At 43.1% G+C, this 18,610-nt stretch overlaps 1 protein-coding gene across 2 annotated transcripts in view; it reads right to left on the bottom strand.

Annotated features, from left to right (window-relative positions):
• The window catches only part of ST6GALNAC5 (ST6 N-acetylgalactosaminide alpha-2,6-sialyltransferase 5), a 179,577-nt gene that overhangs the window by 18,542 nt on the left and 142,425 nt on the right, over window positions 1-18,610 (bottom strand). Inside the window, exon 3 of one of the 2 annotated variants that reach the window (XM_036867718.1) lies at window positions 1,102-1,511. The exons of the other annotated variant lie outside the window; for it this stretch is intronic. Within the exon in view, the coding sequence (XP_036723613.1) occupies window positions 1,102-1,511 (410 nt within the window). The remainder of the gene's footprint in view (window positions 1-1,101; window positions 1,512-18,610) is intronic. 2 annotated transcript variants of the gene reach the window in all.

Here is an 18,610-nt window from a genome sequence, read left to right as displayed (position 1 = left end):
CACTGGCCACTACTTGGTGAATATCTGGTGGCCCTGTTAAGACTATATTCTGGGAGGGCAGGGTCTAGATCTGCCTTATTTCTGACTGTGTATATCCCCAGTACCAGGTGCAGTGAAGTAGTAGGTACTCAGTAAATATATGTTGACTGAATAAATATTTGCCTTTGAAAGAGAAAAATAACCCTATACACTTCTTTTTGGTTAGTGTTTACACAAGTAAAATAAAATGCAATAAACTTATTATCTCGCACTTACTACCAGTGTAAGCCAGGGGCAGTGTTGCCTCACCCTCCAAAGTAGGGATTTGGCCCTGAATTATCTATATAAATGTCTCAGTGCTTCCTTTCACTTTGCCCTATAAATTCAGCTTCAGCAGTCCAGTCTCCAGGAGGACCCTACCGATGAGCTCTGTAGATGGCATGAGTCGTGTGGTCACAACAAAAAGCACTTAGCAAAAGCTTTTAGAAATAAAGTAATGCCATTTGCAGCAACACGGATGGACCTAGAGACTATCATATCAAGTGAAGTAAGTCAGAGAAAGACAAATACCATATGATATCACATATATGTGGAATCTAAAAAAATAATATGAATGAACTTATTTATAAAACAGAAACAGACTTACAGACTTAGAAAACAAACTTACGGTTACCAAAGGGGATAGCGGGGGAAAGAGATAAATTAGGAGTTTGGAATTAACTACTAGTATATATAAAATAGATAAATAACAAGGACCTAGTGTAGAGCTCAGGGAACTATATTAAATATCTTGTAATAACCTATAGTAGAAAGGAATCTGAAAAAGAATATGTATATTATATATGCATGTGTATATATAATATATATAAAAATTATATGTCTATAACTGAATCACTTTGCTATACACCTGAAACTAACACAACACTGTAAATTATCTATACTTCAATTTTAAAAATGGTTAAAAATTAAATTAAAGAAAACGAAGCTTAAGGAGATGAGCTTATCTGACATAAGCATAAAAAAAAAAAAAAAAGGTTTGCTTTGCTTTTGTTGAATCAGCCAGCAAGGACATTTCCTCACCCTCCCCTGGACCCCGGCCACCCCCTGCCAGCGCCTCTGTACCTGTCTTTGCCGGTCTCGCGCTTGAAGAGCTCGTCAAACTGCAGCATCTTGTGGCGCGTGATCATGAAGGCCTTCAGCCGGGGCAGCACCTGGCTCAGGAGCTGCAGGTTGTTGTAGACCTGGCCCTTGCCGTCGCGCCGCATGTAGCTGCTGGGGCCCCAGAAGATGAACACGGTGCCCTGGCTGACGTTGAGCAGGTCGTGGCGGTTGCGGAGGATTCGCTGGAGGCTGGAATGCGCGATGACCCTCAGGCTGGTGCGATTGCCCACGTCGTGCCCGTAGCCGCGCGTAGGGGCGTCGTTCATGCGGATGACGCACTCGGTCTGGTCAATCCGGGGGCCTAGCAGGCTACGCAGCAGATGCCCCGAGCTCGTCACCAGGGCGCAGTCCCTGCAGTGCATTTTCAGGGGCTGCAAGGAGGGGGAGAAGGACCCCATCAGTGGCAACACTCGCTTGGCACCAGCAGGTCACTTCCCTGCCTCCGAGGGCTGCTATCTTCGCTCTTCTCCCTCCTATGCCAGAATACATCCCTTCTGCTATTACCTCATCCACCCCTACATTCTCTTCCAGACTGGTGACAGGGAGTACTGGACAACAGGGAAAGAGAGCCAGCTGTGACCTGTTGACCACTGGGCGCTGGGCTTTATTGATATTAATATATCAAATCGTCATATCAACCCAGCAAACCTGCTGTTACTGCCATTTTACAAATAATGATATCCTAGGCTCAGAGATGTTAAAAACTCGCCCAAAGGTGCATAACTAGCAAGTAATGAAGTCATGCTTTCAAACCCAGGTCTTTCTGAATCCAAAGTTACCCCCAAGTTGAAGAAAAGACTATACTACAATTTGCTGTGACACTAGTTTTAATGCTCTTAACTCACCTTATTGGAAGTTAAGCATGTATCAGTGTTCTTGGATGCTGTACAAATATATTTATCCTAAATAGACATCGTCTAAGAATCACATGAGAAAAGACATGCAAATTGTGACCCCTCAGAAGCCATAATTTTGAAATGACAATTAGGATAGTTTCTCCCCTTTCAAGGGGAGAGGGAGAGAAATTGAGTCAGTCCATCTTCAAAATGTAAGAAAGCCTCAAGCTCATCCACTGTACTCGCGCCCTGTGGAAGCCCTGGCCCTGTGGTGCCCACCAGGGACAACGCCAATGACAGTGCTCATTTCAACATCCTGAACCAGTGATGTACTTTCTGAACACCTACATTCTTACAAATTAAACAGTTCCCTGTTCATGTTTAATGAGAAATATCTCTCAGTTGCTGCTTGAAGAAAATGCAATTAGGGCTGGAGGCCCAGGCCAGCAAGTGCACAAAAAAATGACAATCAAGAATGTTCTGAAGGACAGTTGCACTGTTAGATTTTCCCCAGAGCCTCTGCCCTTCCTCCCTGTTAACTTTGAACTGGACGCACTGGCTCCCCGCACAGTCTCAGAAAACTGGATCCAATTTAGTGCTGCGTATATACAGCCTTGTATTTACTCTTGGAGTTTCCTAAGCCATAGCTCTGTCTTCCGAACCAGACAGAGAGCACCGAGGGCGGTCACCTTCCCTCACTGCAGAGTGGCCAAGGGCACCCACACAGGATGGTCCAGGCTTGTCTACACTACCTGTTAGCTATGGGACCTTGGCAAGTCACTAACCTCTGCAAGTTTCAGTTTTCTCATTTTTAACTGAGGATAATTAATGCCCCATTCCACTTCGATAGAATTAAAATGTACACAGTGGTAGGCTGAGCCATTTAAAATTGCCAATATTTGACCTGCGAAAGTAGCAATTGCATGGGGTTGAACCCAGTCCTTACCATAGGACCTGGCACAGTGTCATTCATTAAGTGACGGCTGCTCTGGGGCTTTTCAGGCAGAGTGGAGCGCATGGTAGGTACGCACCACATCAGTGTGTACTGATCGCTCTGGGTTGCTAATTGTCACATGGGCTTATGAAATGGCAATTCTACCACTGCAAATTCTCACCATTCATTTGACATCCAGTTACTCTTAGGTGACACATGTGCTGGGCGGCAAGAATGCAAATGGAATGGAAAAACAGAGCCCCTCAAAGTTTATACTTTACTGGGGGGCAGTAGGTCAGAGATGTGCAATGACATGTGACACAATGCGGGGCTGTGCCGCACTGTTAGTAAAGGGGGCTGTTTAGAGCACAGCAGGGCTGGGGGCACAAAGGAAAGAGTGGTCAATTTAGTTAATATTTCTGATGTTCTTTATGTGCCAGGCACTGTTCTGAGCTTTTTATATAGTTGAATTAATTCTTCAAATAAACCTATAAGAAAGATACTATATCATCAACCCTGTTTTACTAAGGAGAATATTGAGAGGTAGAAGAGGAACCCGGTTTGTTAGGGGTTGTTTGGGTTTTAGCATCCAAAGTCCTGTATCCTGGGAAACCTCTACTCATGTTAAAACATTCCTACAAAGATGACAGGGGCATCTGCAAATAGCATGTGACTAAATGATGATTAGGGTCAGGAGACCCAGGGTCTAAAGCAGACTTTATCACAAATTGGGTACTTAACTTTCTCACCCGTAAAACAAAGAGAGCGCCAACTAGACACTTGTGGCCAGATGATATTCATTCGTTCATTCATTTAACAGACACTTATTAAGCACTTAATACACCCCTGAGGTACAGTGTAACTCAGTCCGTTTGCTTAATAAGGTCACTTTGCAAGATTTCATTCCACTGGACCCTAAAGCCATTGGAACCTGCTTTTTCTCCTCAGATTCACCTAGAACTATTATCCTGAATTTTCCAGTTTGATTTATAATTTCAAGACATTGTGCTCATTTTTACTGGGCAAAAAATTCTAAAGAAAGGTTCCAGCATTTCTTTCCCCATAATTAATTATTCTGCTGTGATTCTCAGAGCATAGGCTGCTTGACGGGTGAAACTTGTAACACCTCTGGAGATTCCAAGGCCTCCTCTCTCCCCCTCCCCCCCCTCCTCCTCCCCCACCCCCCCTCTCTCTCTCTCCCCACTATGCCCATGTGAGGCCATATGAACACCCTTTCAGGGAAGGCCAAGGTTCCTGACTGTGCCATACGGACCCTCTGTGCTTACTGGGCGACACCAGAACATGCTGGGGTCCACCCAGCCCCAGAAAGCCCTCCCTCATGAGTCCTGCCCACCTGCCTTAGCTCTGAGGTATTGATTACCTCAGGCACCAGCATTCTCTCTTTGAGTTGTACAGATGCACCAAACAATGCAAAAAAGATCTAAGTCTGAATTATGCCTTAAGTGCCTTTTGGTAAGTGGTGCCAATAAAGTGACAATAGCTGTTCTAAATAAACAATGTTACACTTCCTGCAGTTGAGAAGAGCATGTACCAAAGGCTGAATCACTTCCAAAGGCGGAAACGAAGTCTCTTTCCTGCATTCAGAGGGACTAAGGATATCTTGGGAGGCGGAAGGACTATACAACCTGTGGGACCCAGGTTCTTGGGATGTTACAGTCCCCTGAGACAGCCCTGCTCCTCCACATCGAAGTACCATTATCACCCTGAGTGTCTTAATGATATGGGTGAAAATACGCATGCCTTGGTGAGTTAAGATTCCTGATGTAGTATTGAACGTGTTCTTCCCTTAAACACTCAGATGCTGGGTTGATGAATCACCCAGCGGAGCATGGGAAGGTGAACTTGGGGCTCTGCCAGCAGGCCAGGGAGATAAAACTCCACCGAGGACAGGAGAGGGGAGGTGGCTCCTGGTGAACTCACTGCCTACCTACGCCTTCCCTCCTCCTTCTTTCTCACAGTATTCAGCCTCCCTGATTCTTGGGGACATTTTCCTTAAAGACTCATTTGGTGAGGGGTTCCGCCCTTTGTAGGAAACATGGGCACCCGTGTTAGGTCACTCCAACCTTGGTAATCTCTCTGGCTTCCTGACCTATGTACAGCACTCAATTAATACTAAATTGATTGATGGGTTGATAAGTGAGTGAATGAAAGCCAACCTCCAGGCTTCTCAGTCCTCTGAGAAAACCTCCACATATACAAAGAAGACATGATGTGACGCCCTAACCAACAATTCTCCTGCAGCCCTATGTACTAATACCACGGAGAGAAGCAGGGCAGAGCACAGAGGAAGCTCTGTCTGCAGAGAAGGAGGCTGGGCCGTTTGCCTCAGGGCCACTCAACCCAGGGAGCCACAGTGGCCAGAGCCCAGGGCACTGCTTGCAATTAATGGCTGACTGGGAAAATGGCCCAGGACACAGTAAGGGCCATTAAACCCAGCTGGTTATTAATCCCCAGTAAGAGCTTGATGCCAAGGTCATTAGAGCTGTTGTGCAGTGAAAAATGCTGAGGAAAATCTACAAGGCACGGAGGAGTTACCTCTTCTCCAGGCCACTGATGCTCAGAGCAGCAGCCCAGGCCCCAGGAGTGCGGTGCACAGGAGCCTGTGGCGGCAGGCGGGCTGGCTTCTAGAGGGAGGGCGCGCACACACACACGCACATGCACACGCACACACACGGGCACACACACACACACACAGGGACACGCAATGCTTGCCATTTTATTTTTGCTGTCACTTTTGCTTTTTGATAACATGTAAGGATTTGTCATCATCCCATTTCCTAGGACAGTGGCTGCAACTCACTGGGGGCTCATGAATGTCTTAGAATATTATAGAATATTTGGGATATTTAGAATATTTTAGAAGGTGTGAATGAACTTCTCTCTCCACCCCCGACTCCTGGGAAAAAAACCCCACAATCAGGGAACAGGGGAGAATGACAACTTTCATCACAACTTGCTCCTTTGGGCCGCGGCGACAGGAGCAATTCCTGCTTGAGAAAGCACGCTCAGGGGATCCAGGTTTGATTTCTGTCACAGCCCGGAAGAGCAAGTGCAGAAGGCATTCTCCCTGTGACCCAGCTGATGCCTCCTGAGCCTTTCTTAAAAGAACAGAACAGGCCAAGTCAAATTTAACTTGACACCTAAAACACTCAGTGACGTCCTTGCAAACATTGCAGCACGGCAATCTCAGGCTTCACTGTAAAAAATTCTGATTTATTTGGCAGAGAGAAAGCCACCTCAGAACATATGTCCATTAGTTTGGTAATGAGACCAGTCTTGCTCTGGGAGCTGACTGTTGGTCTGGAGCAAACATAAGATGGATTAAATGGCTTCGCAGGTTTCAAGAATCTCTGCACTTCCAATTTGATATTTTCCTGTAATTACTGGGCTTTTATACCTGTCAATCTCCTTTTAACCCTGACACTGGGTATAAGCCGCTCTGGTTATTTAACATGATTCACTGGAAAAATGTTACTCTTCCAAGTTGCTCCTCTCCCTCTTGTTCAATGAAAGCCCGCCCATCAGCCAAGTCCTTCGCGCTCCACCAGCACCACTTTCCATGATTTCCATCCACTGGCTGGCTAAGGACGAAGGAACTCCTTGGGTAGGAGGAAGTACTGAGCAGTGTTTAAAATATGGCCTTTGGAGTCACTGGCTTCGAACTTGCTTCTTCCACTCCTTAGGTGGATAATTTGGGGCAAACTGGCTTAGTTCCTCTGAGGCCCAGTTTCTTCATCTGTGATCTGGATATAGTAACGTCAGTCTCAAAGAGAACATTTGCCTTTTCAATTAATGGTGTGCCTTCCACCCAGCCACTCAAGACAAAATTCAAGGATTGCTCTTGACACCTCTTTCTCCGCCCCCTACAATGCATCCAGTCCTATTGGATCTCTCCTCCTATAGATGTCCCAAATCCTAGCTCTTCTCACCATCCCTGCTGCCACCCCCTTCATCAAAGCCACCATCATCTCTCTTTAGCTCCTGTTGCACACTCGTAACTCTTTACTTCCCTCATGCCATCCCTCCTCTATATTCCTGTCTCCACAAAGCTCCTGGGGTGACCTTTAATATGTAATTACCAGAGAGTTCTGTACAAGATGATGCCAATACCATACTGTTTGATTACTATAGCTTTGTAATATATTTTAAAATCAGGGCATGTGATGCCTCTACTTTTTTCTTCTTTCTGTTAATTACACTGCCATATCTCCATTTCCTGTTGTCTGATGTGATTTATATTATATAATATAATAATTTATATTATTCCCACACCCAGGACGCTCTTCTCCTGATCTTTGCATGATGACACCTTCACATTCTTCAGGTGTTACCTCAAACCCACCTCCCAGAGAGACCTTCCCTGATCCCTTAATATTTCCACTGCCCTCCTTTGCCATCTTCTGTCACTCTCTCCATTTTCCAGGTTTATTTTTTTTTATCTTTTTTTTTTGGTTGCACCATGCAGCATGCGGGATCTTAGTTAGCTCCCCAGCCAGGGATTGAACACGGGCCCCTACAGTGAAAGTGCCAAGTCCTAACCACTGGACTGCCAAAGAATTCCTTATCCAGGCTTATTTTTAAACTCAAGCATCACTACCTAAATAATCTTAATTATGGCTTGTGTGTTTACATGTTTATGCCTTTCTCCCTTACTAGAATGTAAGCTCCAGGAAAGGTGGAGCTTTGTCTTGTTCACACTGTGTCTTCAGCCCCAAGAGCAGTACCAAGAATAAAGAAAAAGTTCAACAAATATTTTTGAATGAATGACTGAAGGATAAACCATGTAGCACCTACCACAGTGCCCGGCACATCAAGAGTATGAAAGAAATGTGCTTACTGTATTTGTGTCACCATTCTACTAGTAACCAGTCCCTGATATTTTTTTGTCTGGGTGAGTAGGTTGATATATTCTAAAGCACAGTATTTGAATTCTCCTGCATATGTCATAACCACCTTCAGCACTAGGTGACCTTCAAAGAGAAGTCCAGGAAATCCCATTAGTTTTTAAAAATTTTTAATGGAATTGCATTCTATTTTTTTTACATACATTCTATTTTTCAAATGTCTTTTGACACCTTTATTGATATATAATTTACATACCATAAAATTCACTCATTTTAAATGTAAATTCAATGATTTTTAGAATATTTACAGAGTTGTGTGACCATCACCATGATCTAATTTAAGAACATTCCTGTCATCCTGAAAAGATGTACATCCTTACCAACACTTGTTATTTCTCGTCTTATTGATAACAGCCATTCTTACAGGTATAAGGTGTTATCTCATTGTGGTTTCGTTTTGCATTTCCCTGATGATCAGTGATGTTGAGCACCTTTTCATGTACCTGTTGGCCATCTGTATGTCTTCTCTAGAGAAATGTCTATTCAGATTCTCTGCACATTTTTTCTTCCAGTTTTACTGAGATATAATTGACATATAGCACTGTATAAGTTTAAGGTGTACAGCATAATGACCTCTGCCCATTTTTAAACTGGATTGTTTGTTTGTCTGTTTGTTTTTTGCTATTGAGTTGTATGAGTTCTTTATATACTCTGGATATTAACCCCTTATCAGATATATGATTTGCAATATTTTCTCCCATTCAGTAGGTTGCCTTTTCACCTTGTTCACGGTTTCTTTTGCTGTGCAGAAGCTTTTTAGTTTGATGGAGTCCCACTTGTTTATTTTTGCTTTTGTTGCTTTTGCTTTTGGTGTCAGATTCAAAAAACATCATCACCAAGACCTATGACAAGTAGCTTACCACCTCTGTTTTCTTCTAGGAGTTTTATGGTTTCAGGTTTTATGTTCAAATCTTTAATCCATTTTGAGTTAATTTTTGTGTATGGTGAAGAGGGTTGTCCAGTTTCTTTCTCTTGCATGTGGCTGTTGAGTTTTCCCAATACCATTTATTGAGGAGGCTGTCCTTTCCCCATTGTATATTCTTAGCTCCTTTGCTCTAAATTAACTGACCATAAATGCATGGGTTTATTTCTGGGCTCTCTAGTCTGTTTCATTGATCTGTGTGTCTCTTTTTATGCCAATACCATACTATTTGATCACTATAGCTTTGTAATATAGTTTGAAATCAAGGAGTGTGATGACTTTACTTTGTGCTTCTTTCTCAAGATTGCTTTGGTTATTTGAAGTCTTCTGTGGATCCATACAAATCTTAGAATTGTTCTCTCTATTTCTGTGTAAAATGCCATTGGAATTTTCATTGTGTTCTTGATTTGCATTTTCTTAATGACTCATGATGTTGAGCATCTTTTCATGGTCTTATTTATGCCATTAGTTTTCAGGTTTCTAATTCCATCTATTGCACCCCATCTCTACCCCAAATAAGTTCTACCACGGGTAGGTGATTCTATTGAACTCTAAGTCAACATTCTGTTGACTTCTGCAGGAGTCTTGTATGTGCAGGACCTACAAGCCAGAGGAGGGTGCATGGTCTACGTGCATGGAGAATAGAGAGAAAGAGGGGCCTTTTAATCAACACCTTTAAGTCAGGAGAGGTAAATCCAAAGTGGAAAATCAGGTGAGCATTGTCTGGGACATATGTTTATATTTAAACCAGATTTTGTAAAACTAGAACTACCATTTGATCCAGCAATCCCACTTCTGAATATACATATGTAGGAGACAAAATCAGTCTTTTGGAGAGATATCTACACTTTAATGTTCATTGCCACATTGTTCACAGTAGCCAAGATATGGAAACTCTGTAAGTGTCCATTGATGGATGAATGGATAAAGAAAAATGACAAATAAAGAATAGTATTCCACATACAATGGAGTAGTATTCAGCTATGAAAAGAAGGAAATTCTGCCATTTACAACAACATGGATGAACCCAGGGGACATTATGCTAAGTAAATTAAGCCAGACAGAATACTAGATGATCTCACTTATACTTGGAATCTGGAAAAAAAAGTTGAACCCATAGAAAGAAAGAGTATAATGGCAGTTGCCAGGGGCTGGGAGGTGGGGTAAATGGGCAGATGTTGGTCAAAGGGTACAAACTTTTATTTATAAGATGAATAAGTTCTGGGGATCTAATGTACAGCATGGTGACTATAGTTAATAATACAGTATTGTATACTTGAAATTTGCTAAGAGAGTAAATCTTAAGTGTTCTCAGCACATACACACCCCCCACACACGCAAAAGGTAATGTGAGGTGATAGACGTGTTAATTAATTTGATGTGGTAACCACTTCACAATGTATATGTATATCAAATCATCACATTATATACTTTAAGTATATACAATATTATTTGTCCATTATACCTCAATAAAGCTGGGAAAGAAAAGAAAGCCAGATTTTGATAATTAAAGTTAGAAAATTTACCTAGTCATATTATATTGAAATGAGTTTTCGAGAATTACAGAATAGACGACTGGCAGAAATCTCAGAGATTAAGTAGCCCAGTAGTTCTCTGAGTATGGTTCCTCAACCAGCAGCAAAAACAAAGTCTAGAAACTTTCTAGAAATGCAAATTCTCAGGCCCCACCCTAGACCTTCTGAATCAGATGCTCTGAGGTGAGGACCAGCAATCTGTGCTTTAGCAACACAGGTGATTCTGATGCATCCTCAATGTTAAGAACCCCTGGACCAGGACAGTACCTTCATTTTATCGAGGAAGAAGCTGGAACTCATGAGGTTATGTGATTTGCTCAAGATCACACACTAAGGGCAGCACCTGGGATAAAACCCCAGGTCTCCTCACTCCACAAATCTAAGAAAGTTCACCTATGTCTGTAGATTGTTCAAAGTCACTGGGCACTCACTGAAAAGGAATCATGAATTAATAGCTTACTTAAGATGGAACCTACAAATGGAAGTGATATGGTGGAGACAGATGAATAAGAAGGAACATCCCTTATTTGACATGCTGCCCTCAGCAGGGCTGCCTGCCTTTGCACCACCTGCCTGCTTATTTGGAAGGAGGAACCAGGAATATAGCTAGAGAGCATCCAAACCCCCTACTACAGGGAAGATGCTGATGCCTGTGTATGTCTGGGGACTGCTCTTGCCACAGAAGTTGGGCCACCGGGGCTTCTCTCCAGCACAGCCTCTCAGAGGCGTGGTCAGTCAGGACCCTCCTGTCTGTTGGGGGTTGAATTGTGTCCCCCCGGAAAACATATGTTGAAGTTTTAAACCCCAATACCTGTGAATGTGACCTTATTTGGAAAAAAGGGTTTTTGCGGATGTACTTAAGATGCAAATCAAGATGAGGTCATACTGGATTAGGGTGGGTCCAATCGCTGGTGTCCTTATAAGAAGAGATCAGAGACACACAGAGACACACAGGCAGAACACTATGTGGTGACCAGGCAGAGACTGCAGTGATTCATCTGCTGGCCAAGAACACTGAGGATTGCCCGCAAGCACCAGAAGCTGGAAGATGTGAGGAAGGATTCTTAGAGCTTTGAGAGGGAGCGGGACCCTGCCAAAACCTTGATTTCAGACTTCTGGGCTCCAGAACTGTGAGAGAATAAATTTCTGTTGTTTTAAGACACCCAGTTTGTGGGAATTTGTTTTGGCAGCTCTGGGAAACCAATACACTGCCCCCAACAAGTTCTTTACTCTCTGCCTTCCAGCCTTCCGCCAGCGCCCCAGCCAGCAAGGCTCTGTCCTGCAGCTTTCACCCTTACAGTTCACTCTCTGCACAGCTGCCAGAGGGAGATTTTAAAGCATAAAGCACCTACTCCCACCTTTTTAGAAAAATAAAATCCAAACTCTTTACTTGGCTGGAGTCTTGCTTACCTCATCGACCTCAACTTGTTGCCTCATTCTCCAGCCCCACTGACCACCGAGCTCCTTTCTGCTTCTGGGAGAGATCAGACAGTCCTTCTTTTGTCTCTGGCCTTTGCTTCCCCTGTTATTTACATGCCTGGTCCCTTCTCATCTCTCATGTGTCAGATTAAAAGCCATCTCCTTCAGGAAGCCCTCCCTGACTGCTCTAATTGGAGGTGGCCTCCCTCACTTATTATATAACAAAGATATTAACCACTAATAACACTGACAAAATGTTCAACTCATGTGTAAGGCACTGTTCTAAGCACAGTACATGCATCATCCAACTTAATCCTGAAACAGCCTTGAGAGAGGCAGGTTCTACCACTGTTGTAATTTTATCAGATGAGGAAGTTACCCAAATTAATCACCTATCATGATCCTGTTTATTTCCTTCATGGCACTTTCCACAATCTCTAATGATTTACATTTTTAATGTCTTTATTGTCTGTCCCCACCACTAAAACATCAGTGCCATGCGGGCAGAGATCATGATGTATGCATGGCATACAACAGGTGCTCAAGAGATAAAGAAATCTCCTAATACATCACTACCTTACTTTTTCAGCAAGCAGTAGATGATTTTTCTCTGTCCAGAAGGGGTGTGGATGGGCTGTCAGTGAGACAAGCCTGTTTCTAGAGCCCATTTCTTCTCTGAAATGCTGGTACAATGGTTGATGTTACACCCTGACTCACCTCACAGCCTTTCAAATAACTCCCTGATGTGATTTCCTTCAAAGGTCACTCATATACAATTATTTCCCCTAGGAGGAGATTGGATATAAAGGCCCCCTGTGCTCATTAAAACAAATAAAAAGCTCCATTTTCATTACAGGAAGTGACAGTTAATGCTGCCAGACAAGCCTGATTCCACAGAACTGGCTTCTTTGGCCTCTGCTACACTTGAAAGTGACCTAAGGTAAATACAGCATGGCCTGAATCTGCGAAGAACACTAATAATTGATGATCAAAGGCAAGATAATTATGAAAACTCGGGAGTTCCACAAATAGCTTAGTTAAATGGAGGGAGAAAAGCCAAGGTTTCAGGTGACCAAATGAGAAAAAAAATCTAATTGAACAAAACTATAATTAAATTTATAGCATTAAAGTAGACGGAACACTGTCTTGAGTCAGACTTGGGTTCAAATCTCAGTTCAGTCATTTATTGGTAGGTGCTTCCCTACTCTCAAGTCTGTTTTCTCTTCTGTAAAATAGCCATAGTAGACACTAAGCAAGGAATAACTATTATTACTATCATGGCTTGATTACTATAGATAAAAAAGAGGCCTCCTGAATAACCTGCTTCATCCTCTCCCCTCATGTCCTGTCACTCCCTGAGCCTGCAAACTCAACCTCCTTCACTTCTGTCGAGTTTGATCATTTCTATCCACCCATACGTGGCTTCTCCTTGACCCCTCCCTGGTTCAACCCACGATCTTTGCCCAGTCACTGCCATGCCTCTTAGCCAGTCCTACCACACCCATTCCTGTCTATTCTCCATACCAGGCAGAGTGGCCTTTCTAAAATGCACATCTAATTAAGGCCTGCTTTTGCTTAGTGTCCCTATATGACCTCCATTGCTTTGAGGACAAGATCCTTCCAGTGGCTTACCAGGCCCGGATACCTTGCCAAGTCCTACTGTATCCCTCACTCTCTTGTGGCTCTCTACACTCTAGTCACACTGACTTTGACTCTGTAGCTCCTTGTAGCCCCAAGTGGCAATATTCATAAGACTTTGCCTCAGGGCCTTTGCACGTGCTTTCCCTGGACCCTGATAACCTACCTGGCAGAGTTATTTTATGAGATAATAATAACAACATTCAAAGTTTCCCTCCCCGGTGTCCTCTCCCCATTTATGACTTTTGTAATTCTTCATCACTCGTTCAAAGTACCACTTCCTTGAAACCTTCCTTAAACTCTAAGATTAGCTTAGGATCCTGTTTTTTCCTTTGTAATTCTCATCATATCTGTAATCAGTGATTCAGTGTCTCTCCTCCCCACAAAATGGCAAGATTCTTAAGAATTGAGTCTATATCTGTGTTGAGTTTAGGTCACCAAAATATCCCCAAGACCTAATATATAGTAGGTACTCACAAAATATTTACTGCACAAGTAACCAAACTAGTTCATGCAGCCGAGGGGACCATTCCAGAACCAAGGCCTCTCCCAGGCTTTCTGTTTGGGTTTTCATTTCCATTGATAAGCCCAAGTGTAGACCAAGGAACAAACTTATCCAAAATAGATTATTTACTTTGGTGCAAATATTCATTTTCCAGAATGACTCATTATTTGGGGTTCTGGATATTGACTAGTGCCAGGTAGCTAATAGCCAGATTGCGTCGGTGTTGATACTCTGGTTCTTGGGCTGATGGTTTGTTTATTGAACTGCATACCTTAGGGACTCTGAGAATGAAAGAATGGCCATCAGCAGCCTGGATAACTCAGCACCCCAGCTGGGAACACACGAGTAAACAAAATTGTAATTTTTCACTTTGCCAAGCTCAGTAACAGTGTCATGGTGAGCTACCAGCAAAGCAGCCATTAGTTAAATAAATAAAGCACAAGGCTAGAAACAGGATTGCTGATGCAGGCAGTCTCCTCTGTTGCTGACCACTGATGGACATTATACATGATGTACACCCTGGGCCCCCTGCTTTAATTTGCTAAATATGATGCATCCTCTGGGCTGCATGACTTACTTTGTATTAGTGACAAATCACATTTTCTTCTTTTCCCATTTCCATTCATCTCATATAGTTATTAAGCACCTACTGTCTGTGTAATGGGACCTCTTGGGCAGGCTGCCCAGTATACAACTGTCTTCGGTCCTCTGGTGATCCTCAGACTCAGAGAGGAGACCTAAAGTACAAGGAAGCTGATTCCCGGCAAGAAGAGACAGCGGTGTCCCTGCTCCTTCAGAAGCCTGGGGGTTGGTGAAGGCAGATAGGTTTGATAACGTGAGAGAGTTTCAGGGTTAAGAAAGGTTTCTTTTGGGGAGGTGCTTTTTTTAAAATAAGAAATAGGGGAGGGACTTCCCTGGTGGCACAGTGGTTAAGAATCCGCCTGCCAATGCAGGGGACACGGGTTTGAGCCCTGGTCCGGGAAGATCCCACATGCCACGGAGCAACTGGGCCCGTGAGCCACAACTACTGAGCCTGTGCTCTAGAGCCCGCGAGCCACAAGTACTGAAGCCCCTGCGCCTAGAGCCCATGCTCTGTAACAAGAGAAGCCACTGCAATGAGAAGCCTGCACACCGCAATGAAGAGCAGACCCTGCTCACTGCAACTAGAGAAAGTCCACGCTCAGCAATGAAGACCCAACGTAGCCATAAATAAATAAATAAATAAATAAATAAATAAATAAATAAATAAATAGAAATAGGGGAGATTTTTACCTGGTCTTTTCTTGATACTCCTCTTTTGGCTTCATCTATTTATGTTAGATCTTACTTTAGACTATGCTCAAGCATATTAGTGGATCCATAACTCCTGACGACTTTCAGGACCTTGACTCATGGCCTCAGCCATCCACTCCACGGAAATGTCTCCCACACTCTGGCTCTTCCTCCATCTGTACCTGGATCCCAACTCCCTGCAGTCTTGTGGGTTATATTTATTTCTATTGAGGATACCAGTAAAAATCAGGTCCCATAAGTGCCAAAAGAACAATAACAATAGCTACCAGTCTTTACAGAGAAACTTTCTGTATTACCATTATTAAATCAGTTAACCCCAAAGTAAACTGGCAAGGTATATATTATCATCTTGGTTTATATTATGAGGAAACAGAGGTTTGAGGTTAAATTGCTCAAGGTCATAGTTTCAAAGGCCCAGCCTGTGTTGGTACTGAGGTCAAACTCACTCCCAAGAGTGTGCACGCTTTGTCCAACAGGACAGGCAAAGAGCTGAGTGGAAAGATTGCAAAGAAAAGATGATCGAAGGGTCCTAAAGGAAGACTAAAAGAAGCCTACATAGGCAAAGGACTAGTTACATAACAAAAACGGCAGGAAAACACAGAAAGCATTAGAAAACAGAAATTGGAGACACTAGGTGACACAGTGGCTGTATGAGTTCTTAGGGGATCAGAAAAGTTAAAGAGAAATTTAGCAGAACAGCCTAGAATTCTGGAGGCATTCAGTGCAGGAACAAACGTTTCCACACCACTCAAAAGCCATCAGTATATAACATACTGCATCATAATAAGTGACATTCATAATGGGGATCCTAAGTCATCAAGAAAAGCTTAAATTAAGTTAAGCTTTGTTCACTTAGGTAGGAAAGTATAAAATCAATTTGGAACCTTCAAAAATAATTTAGACAAACACGATTTTGCACTAAAAGGCACTGTGCTTAAGTTATTTTAAGCTTCATTTGCTCATAAAACTCATTCCTCAACCATGCTTCAAAATGAGGCTCTAGACAACTTTGAAAAGTTGTTGCTGAAGGGTCAATAAGCTCTTCTTTCCTCACTCAGGTGTGAGAGACTTTCCACCAAAAGTCATGCTTTCCCTCCACAGTGTAGTCATAGACAGAAGTGGCTGTCCAGTCAGGACTACATTTCTCGCCCCCATGCTTCTAGGGGGAGGCACGTATCTCCCAGTGGAATCGGAACAGAGGTCACTGAAGAAATTAAGCAGCAGATGCTTTCTCCACTCTTACTCCTTCTGCTGCCTTGTGAACTTGGAAGCGCTGTGTCAAAGATGGCAGAGCCCACGAATGGAAAGAGACCAAGTCCACGAATCATTGTTTGGATGAGAGATATTAGTTACGCTCACTTTTTTGACTATGTGAGAAGAAAAAAACTGTCCTTTTGAGCCATGATGCAGTTTTTGGATCTGTTTATGAAGCAGGCAGTGTAACTGTAATTATCGCATCAGGCATCCAGGAATCCATTTCTTTTTTGCCGACTTATTTTACCCAGCGGCTGGAGGGCGGGAACCACGTTTTCTTTCTAAATTACAGTTCTGATCACGTCACTCCTGCTCAAAGATTTTCCAGAACTCCCTGTTACTTACAGAGGGGAAGTCTACATTTCTCAAAGTGACCCTTCATATCTTATTCTTTACTGGTCCATTTCAAGAACGCTAAATTCCCCCAAACTGGACCACCACTCATTTATCCAAATGTGCCATGTCCTTGTCTTTGCCCACAGAGTGGCCGCCACCCGCAACTCCAGTCACTGAAAGCCAACCTACCATTCGAGTCCTCCATTAAGGCCATCTGATCAACAAAGTTGTCCTTAATTCTGATGGCGTGGGTTCAAATCCCATCACTTACTAACTAGTGACCTTGGGCAAATTCCTCAACTTTCCTGTGCCTTAGATTCCTCATGTATAAAATAATGGTAAGGACAGAACCTCCCTCATGGGGCTGTGAAGGTTCATGAATCCACAGGGGGGCCGCAGCTTGCTCTTCAGTGAATTCAGAGCCCTCAGCGTATCTCACACTTCATACTGAAAATTATTTCTTCCCCAGTTTTAACCATTCTTGTGTCACCTCCCTGGGAGGCAGAATAACTTTTTAATCTTTGTGTCCCCACACCATCCCACAAGGTGACTTAGATACAGAAGTTGCCTAATGTGTGTTAGTTGAATAAATGAACATAGGAATTTCTAAAGCTGCAGGAACTGGGTTTCGTCCTTCCATTCACCCATGATTTGCTCAGAGGACTCTGACGTTTTTCTCTAGTTTGAATTCTAATCAGAGAACGACAAGGCTTTTTTTTAGTATCCTGAAGTTCTGAAGAAGCTTTGATCATTTTTCTGACCTCCAGAGAAAGTATCCACCCCTTGAGCACAGGGACCTGTTTTACTAGGAAGTTTGCTTCAGCTTTGAAGGTATGAAACTTAGTAAGTTGCTCCGGCCACGCTGAGCAGAGGTGGACACTTTTGTCTTTTGTGCTAATTCCTGGGCATGCCTGAGATGTCTGAGTTACCCAGAGTTTGTCTTCAGAGGCTATAGGAGGGTTAAGTAATTTGAGGCTGGAAGGACTAAATATCCTTCAGAGCTGACAGCACAGGGGGCCAGGGCAGGAGTCAGTGAAGGAAGGCACCAGTAAACACAGAGCCTGACAGACCGGATTCCCCACTGGCCTGGCCGGGCTCATTCTCAGTCACACTCAGGGCTGACATGGTGTTTTTGTTTCAAAAATAAGACTTACAAAAAAAAAAAAAAGACTTACTGTTAGACAGAGACAAATATCATATGGTATCACTCATGTGTGGAATCTAAAAAATGATACAAATGAACTTATTTACAAAACAGAAGCAGACTCACAGATGTAGAAAACAAACTTACGGTCACCAAAGGGGAAAAGTTGGGGGGAAGGATAAATTAGGAGGTTGGGATTAACATAAACACACTACTACATATAAAATAGATAATCAACAAGGACCTATTGTAATAACCTATATGGGAAAAGAATCTGAAAAAGAATAGATACATATATATATGTATAACTGAAACACTTTGCTGTTCACCTGAAACTAACACAACACTGTAAATCAACTAGACTCCAAAATAAAATTCAAAAACAAAAACAAAGTAAGACTCATTTATGACAGATGCCAGGACTGTAAATCAGTCTTCAAATGCAGGAGGACATGTCTCTCTAGAACACTACTGGTGTTTAAAGATATGAGAACAGTGAAACTCCCCCACTCTTTAAATAATATTTGGTACTAAATTGTTCCACCTCTGAATGGATTTTTCTCCTTGGATGGCACACAGGGGCATCACCCTCAACACATCTGGTGCTGAACGCATCTTCAGTCTCCCCAGAGCTGCCACTCTTCCTCTCTCTCAGTGAAGGTCTCAGCCCCACCCAGCTGCCCGTGCCAGAAACCTGGGAGTCCTACTTAACCCCTCCCTTTCCTTCTC

Source organism: Balaenoptera musculus, chromosome 1 (genome assembly GCF_009873245.2).
Source record: "Balaenoptera musculus isolate JJ_BM4_2016_0621 chromosome 1, mBalMus1.pri.v3, whole genome shotgun sequence".
In the NCBI taxonomy this organism is placed as follows: Eukaryota; Metazoa; Chordata; class Mammalia; order Artiodactyla; family Balaenopteridae; genus Balaenoptera; species Balaenoptera musculus.
This window is presented reverse-complemented; position numbering and strand designations above follow the sequence as displayed.